The sequence below is a fragment of the Theobroma umbraticum genome, unplaced genomic scaffold, assembly GCF_002168275.2.
Source record: "Theobroma umbraticum cultivar Fairchild unplaced genomic scaffold, ASM216827v3 scaffold_86.0, whole genome shotgun sequence".
Taxonomy (NCBI): domain Eukaryota; kingdom Viridiplantae; phylum Streptophyta; class Magnoliopsida; order Malvales; family Malvaceae; genus Theobroma; species Theobroma umbraticum.
Window position 1 is genome coordinate 3,397,316 of NW_018397263.1, and position 7,488 is coordinate 3,404,803.

A 7,488-nucleotide genomic window follows, 5' to 3' on the forward strand; every position below is an offset into this window, starting at 1 on the left:
GGTTGCTGAAAGAAATATATCAAAGTTGATATAGTTTCTTCTTTTTACTTTATGATCTCAAAATTTATTTATCAAATTTTAAGTTATAGTATATTCTTTTCTATTAAGAAACTTTTATTTTAGACAAAAAATTTATTTAATTTTAATTTTTTCATGAAAATATGTCTATTTTTACTTTCATATATTTGATAAACTTATACTTTAAGTGTTAAATATTTGAGAATTGGTCAAACCATGATCTAAAAATTTATTATTTTTATGATTATAATTGTGACATTCAAATACTAAATCTTTCTTGTGACGCAGGGCAAAACTACTCTTTAAAAAATGATAAAGGTTTAATGATTATTAATATTAAGCTTTCTTCTTCTTTTTTTACACGAAAATATATATACAAGTAAAAATTACAATTATAATTAAATATTATTAAATTGAATGGATAAAATAAATTAAATAAACAAATCAACGGACAGACTATAGTATATATAAGCAAATAATTAATTCTGACATAAAATTAGATGAAATCTATTTATACATGATAGAATAATTTGAAATTAAGACTTAAAAATTTCAAAATATTTTTTGTGTCATTGTAAAAATGGCTTGTTCATGAGCACTAAATCTTATAAAATGAAGAGCGTAATGAACTGACGTATAGGAGGTCCGTATACACGTTGCCCTTCAAATTTCAAAGTGCAACTAAAATAACGCCAAAAGAGGACGAATTTTCTACGTTATCAATTGTAGCCAGCGTAGGCTAGCTACCTACTAGTGCAGTATAAATTATGGGAACCTCCATTTACAAAGAAACCAAAATAATTTAGTTAACTCAACCAGGAATGGATTTGGAAATTTTAGGGTTACTTGCATTTGCAGCGTTTTTCGTATGGGTTGCATGGGCAAGCGTGCGTAGGCATTTCCAAGAGCCAGGGCAGCTTCCACCAGGGCCAAGAAGGTGGCCAGTGGTTGGCAATATTTTCCAGTTAAGTTGGCGGGAACCACCACATCTATCTATCACTAAATTGGCACGTCAACATGGACCGATCACGACACTGTGGCTCGGCTCAATGTGCACTGTGGTCATCTCATCCGGAGAAGTGGCTTGCGAGATGTTCAAGAACCATGATGTGGTGCTTGCAGGGCGCAAAATTTACGAGTCCATGAAAGGGAGTTACGGCAATGAAGGGTCTATTATTACATCTCAATATGGTTCACATTGGCGCATGTTGAGGCGTTTATGCACCATGGAATTCTTCGTCAGTAGCCGTCTTGATGCTATGAAAGGCGTACGAAGTAAGTGTGTAGACCAAATGGTGGAATTCATACAAGATGCTAGTGCTTTTGGAAGCAATGCCATCGATATTGGGAGATTCTTTTTGTTATTGACTTTTAATCTCATTGGAAATCTCATGTTTTCCTATGATTTATTGGATCCGAAATCGGAGAGGGGTGCAAACTTTTTATACCATGCAGGTAAGGTCATAGAGTTCGCTGGTACGCCAAATGTAGCAGACTTCTTTCCAATTTTAAAAAGGTTTGACCCACAGGGTATTAGACGTAAAACACAGTTTCATGTTGAACATGCGTTTCGAATTGTGAGAGAGTTCATCAAGGAAAGGATGGAAACTACGGAAAATGGATATAATGAAGGGAAGACGAGAAAAGATTACTTGGACGTGCTTCTGGAGTTTAATGGTGATGGTATAGGGGAACCGTCTAGGTTTTCTTCCACAACCATCGATGTCATTGTTTTTGTAAGTTATGCTATCGTTTCTTTTCCATGGCAAGCACGCATATGAATGCAACGATACAATCTTGATGATATTCACCCACATAATTCAACACCATTTCAAGCCAAAGCAGCAAAAATATTGTGTCCTTTTCACCACTATCCGTATCCGAAACAACAAAATAAATTGTTCAACTTTTTATTTTGGGCGTATCTGGCTGGATCCAACGCAGGATGCGTGAGGGTTAGAGCCGTGTCGTGCTTCATAGTCTCTTTTCTAACAAGTTTCCGATTAACTCATCTTTCAATCTTCTACTGAAATGCAAAGGCTAACTTAGTTTGCTTGTTATATATGTATATCAGGAGATGTTTACGGCAGGGACTGATACAACCACAGGCACTTTAGAGTGGGCTATGGCTGAGCTTTTACACAACCCACCAATACTCAAGAAACTCCAATCTGAATTGAGAAGTACTATAGGCCACGGAAGGAAGCTTGAAGAAAAGGACATTGAAAGCCTCCCGTACCTTAATTCAGTCATCAAGGAAACATTAAGACTTCACCCACCACTCCCTTTCTTAGTCCCTCACATGGCGATGACCTCTTGCAAAATGTTGGGTTACAAAATTCCCAAAGAAACACAGATTCTTGTGAATGTTTGGGAAATTGGACGAGACCCCAATACGTGGGATGATCCATTACAGTTCAAGCCAGAAAGGTTTCTGGAACTAAACAATATGGACTATAAAGGACAACATTTTGAGTTCATACCGTTTGGGTCTGGTCGGAGGATGTGTCCTGCCGTGTCTCTTGCCTCTCGTGTGCTGCCTTTGGCGTTGGGTACGCTGCTACATTCATTTGATTGGATCCTGGCAGGTGGGCTTAAGCCTGAGGACATGGACATGACTGGGCGGATGGCCATTACGCTTAGGAAATCCGTTCCCTTGAACGTTATTCCGTTACCTTACAAGTGACATGGACTATGCCTATCTTAGGAAATGTTCATAAATCATACTAATTAATAGCATTTGATTTTTTTACATATTTTTTTAATATTTCTATATAAAGTTACTTAGAACTTTTGATTTATTTCCATTTGTTGTGATTTTTTTCGTGTTTCAACAATTACAACTTACAAACAGAGTACCATTAAAAAGTATAATATGGGTCGAAAAAGTATTCTATAGTAAGTGTTTCATTTTGAAATTAGGTTTATATAGGTACATAAAAACAAATTATGTTCATTTTAAAAATTTATTCAAGTCTTCTTTTATAAAATTAAGATAGTTTTTGGTACAAGTAAATTGTATTACTTTCCTCAAAATTTAATTAAAGAGAAGAACTTTGCTTCATTTCGTACGTCAAGTTCCTGAGATTGTAACTTTGTTTAGGTATGAGACCGCCATGTGTGGGAGGAAAAGTGACTCCTTGGATCAGAGGGAATGTTACTTTTCCATGATTGAGGGTGTAAAGGGAGTTTTGGTGATAGGGAGAGAAAGTGTTGCAAATAAGTGAAAGAGATGTATTGGAAGCGATAAAGAAGAAGATTGGAGCAATTCCTTAAGTACAAAGTGTCGTGGTAGGTGAAAGAAAATATATGAATAGTAAAGTAATGATAGGTAAGCAGTAGAATAACTATACTGCCAAAAGAGGGCTGAGAATAGGTACATAATAAGTAAACGGTACAGTGAAGTTGAGAAACACTAAGCAAAAGAGGGCTAGAGAGAGAAGCTTTGAGTCAGAATTTGTTAGCTTCCAAAAAGAGAAGCCCCCCTCAAATGAATTGTGAAGGTTCTATATATAGTGCTAGAAATAGCAGTTATTTAAAGAATATGTTTTAATGCATGTAATAAATAACATTAGTAAGAAGGACTTTAATATTGGGTGACCGTTCCTAAGCTGTAATACTAAGTAATAGTTAGAAATCTATTATATGACTATTGGATTTTATAATCATTTATAATATAATAAGATTTTATGGAAGAGACGTACAATAAAAGCTATACGAGAACAAGTTAAAAAGAAAAGCACGTAAACAAGTACAAGAGAAGAAGAAGCTATATGTGAACATGTACAAGGAAAGAAAGTGTACATTAATAAGTATATGAGAACATTCCAAGATGAAAGCAATGTATAAATCCTGTCACTTATTTTGAGTTGTTTCCACTTACTATCCGCATAAAGTAATGTTTCACTTATTTTAGTTATTTTAGTTATCCTGTCACTTAATTTAGATATGAGCCAACCTTGGGTCGAGCCTATGCCATCATGGCCCAAGAAGAAAAACAAAAGATTATGGCGGCATCACATGTGCTCTTGATGGAGTTGACAACGCTGCTTGCACGAGGAGATGCTGTATTTGGTAAACACAGCAATAACATCACAAAAGATGGTGAACAGAGGCTAGATCAAAATAGATGCAATCACTGCACGAAGGGAAATCATTGCCATTAGAGCTGTTACAAACTCATCGGCTATCTTGAGCATAAGCAAAAAAAGAAGTGCAACTCTGACAATCGTACTCGCAACGAATTAGCATCAAGTAGTCAAAAAAGCATGACTTCGAATTTGCATACATCGGCCTTTGACTCTAGTCCCATGAAAGTGAAATATGGGTTCCTGGGGGTTATCGATGGTGGGGCTGCATCCTCACTTATACTAGGATTCATGGTCAAGCAGCACTAGTAGCTACTGGCCTTTCTTGGTGGTGGAAATTCAATTCTTCTCTCTACGAATATGGTGAATAACATGTCTAATGAGAAGGTTGAACCTTGGGTCATTGATATGAAAGCAATAGACCATGTCACTTATGACATTAATCAATTAACTGATCCTATTATGAGGTTTAATATTCTGTCAGTATAAATTCCTAATGGCGATTTAGTCCAGGTTCATGCATTAAAGACTGTTAATCTACATAAGAACCTTATTCTAGAAAATGTTCTTGGAGTTCCTGACTTTTGTTTTAACTTGATGTCAGTAAGCAAATTGACAAAGGACTTGGATTATGCATTAATTTTTTTGGTCGGATGTTTGTGTAATACAAGACTTACCATCAATGACGCTGATTGAAGTGGGTAAAATGCGAGATGACTTATACTATTTGGAGACTAGAGAAAAGGGCAGGGCAATGGTAGCTCAGTATTTAAAGTGGTTCGAGCTATGGCATTAGTTGTTGGGGCATTTTCCCATGAATCATCTTTTTCTTGTTCCAAAGTTATCTTTTACTGCTAATAAAGGGAAATGACATTTTTGTGATGCTTGTAACAAAGCAAAACAAACCAGACTACCTTGTCCTTCTTATATCGATAAATCATTACATGTGTTTGAGTTGATACACTATGATATCTGAGGACCATATCAACTTGTGTCTATACAACATGCTTAATATTTTTTTGATTATAGTTGATGAATACAGTAAAGCAACTTCGGTTTTCTTAATGAAGTTTAAATCAAAGACATGTGATTATTTGCTTTACCTTTTGAAATGGGCGCATAAATAATTCAGTTCGACAATCAAGACTATTTGCACAGATAATGCACTTGATTTCAAACACGGTGATCTTTTGGACCATTACAAGGAACTTAGTATGGAATGGTAATCCAGTTGCACCGATACACCTCAACAAAATGGGTTGTTGAGGAAAAACACCAGTATTTATTGGAGGTTGCTTGTGCATTACAATTTTAGGCCAATCTTCCATCAAGTTTTGGAGAGAATGTGTCCTGATGGCGGCTTATTTGATCAATCGAATGCCACTTACTATCTTAGGTAAAAAAACACCCTATGAGATGTTGTTTGGAAAATTACCAACTTATGATTATTGTGTGGTTTTGGCTGTATATGCTACAGCCACATTAATGATAAACCTCTTAACAAGTTTGCACCACATTTTCAACTAGGTATCTTTCTTGATTATCCACATGGATAAAAAAGCTATAAGATTTTTGGTCTTCCATGCAAAATTATTTATGTGTCTCGAGAAGTGAAATTTTTCGAAAAAACTTTTCCATTTGCAATTAACATAACAATAACCTCCACTGGTTCTATTTTGAATTTTTTGAACCAAAATGAACCATATGGATTAGATGACATTAGGGATGGCAATGGATACCCTATTACGAGGTACCCGCGGGTACCCAACCTGATTATATAGGGTATCTTATAAATGGGTTCGGGTAATAATTTTATTATTTATATTGGGTTCGAGTACCACCCGTTGGGTACCTAATACCCAAACCCTATTATGTTTTTTAAATTTTATATAATTAAATATGAATCTATATTGTTAATTAAATTAATTCACGAAACTATGATTATTAATTAATTTGTAATATTTTTTAATACATATACTCTATATATTGTGTTAATTTATAAAAAATATGATTACTATTATATATATCTATATATATATACTTTAAATATATAAACATATTTAATTTTTATTTTGTATTAACGTTATAGAATTATAATTTATAAAATTATTAATTATAATATATATACCTTTGTTTATATAAACTTATAAAATATATACTTAAAAAGAAGTTGCGATTATTAGAAAAATTTTAGAATGTAGTTATTTTTTTTAATTTCATGTAATTAATAACAAACCCATATTGTTAATTAAACTTGTAATGTTGTTTAAGTTGTTGTTTGGATATTTGTTTTTAGTTATTTAAGTTAATATTTGAGATATTTATTTTTGATTATTTAAATTTAAATTTTATTGTTTGTGTGCTTTTATAAATTTAATTATTAGTGAATTATATGGAGCATGGATGAAAAATTATTATATATAAATACAGGTACAGATTCGGGTTTAGTTAATTAGGTATTCATGAAAAGCATTTTAATAAATTTTTTACATAATCAAGTTTTTAAACAGGTTCAAATAATTATAGGATAGTGGATATGTATTAGGGTTTGGGTTTGGGTTAAGGTGGTAAATTTAAAAAATATTTGGATAATTATAATGTTCGGGTATTCCATTTACTAATCGAGTTCAGGTTCGGATACCTCAAAACTAACAAGTAGTCTACTCGTTGACATCCCTAGATGACATGAAACTCAGTCTTCTTGAGCAACCACTACATGACTCAACAAATTTGGGTCACTCCAATTTAGATAAGGCAACGTTTGGGCCCATTAACAACACATAGGTTACTCATGTTCCTCTTGAAACATTTAGCCCTTCACTTGATGCCCGACCCATTCTGTGTGAAGTTGGCTTGCCCATAGCCATGCAGCTTAAATTTGTAGGGCCACTCACGTTGCTAGACATTGCACCTTCTATTGATCAATCTATTATTGATACACCAATTGACACCGTTTTTGCTTGCCCTTAGTGACACCGCACCATGTACCACAAGCTTTGTGGTTTTGATGTTCAGTTGCCCCCTTCTCTTGCTCTTCCAAGCTTGTCATTGCATTCACCCAATCCATCGGTTTATTTGATGGTACATCTTCTCTCTAATACTATTTCTTATTCTAAATTTTCGTCTACTCATCACACTTTTTAAGCAACCATCTCTTCTGTGAATGAGCCTAAATCCTTTACTCAAACAATTAAACATTAGCATTGAAGAAACGCTATGGCCAATGAAATTATTGCTCTTGAGGCCAATCAAACTTGAATACTTACTCCATTGCTTCCTAGCAAGCATGCTATTGACTTTAAGTGGGTTTACAAGGTAAAACACAATTCAAATGGGAGCATTGAAAGATTCAAAGCTTGCTTAGTTGCCAAAGGATACACAC

At 34.2% G+C, this 7,488-nt stretch overlaps 1 protein-coding gene across 1 annotated transcript; it reads left to right on the forward strand.

Annotated features, from left to right (window-relative positions):
- The first annotated feature begins 839 nt into the window (after window positions 1–839).
- Window positions 840–2,739, forward strand: LOC110420767 (iridoid oxidase-like). The gene is made up of 2 exons (XM_021434137.1): window positions 840–1,754; window positions 2,093–2,739. The coding sequence occupies exons 1-2, from the start codon at window positions 840–842 to the stop codon at window positions 2,702–2,704; spliced, it is 1,527 nt and encodes a 508-aa protein (XP_021289812.1). The 3' UTR covers window positions 2,705–2,739.
- The last annotated feature ends 4,749 nt before the right edge of the window (window positions 2,740–7,488 follow it).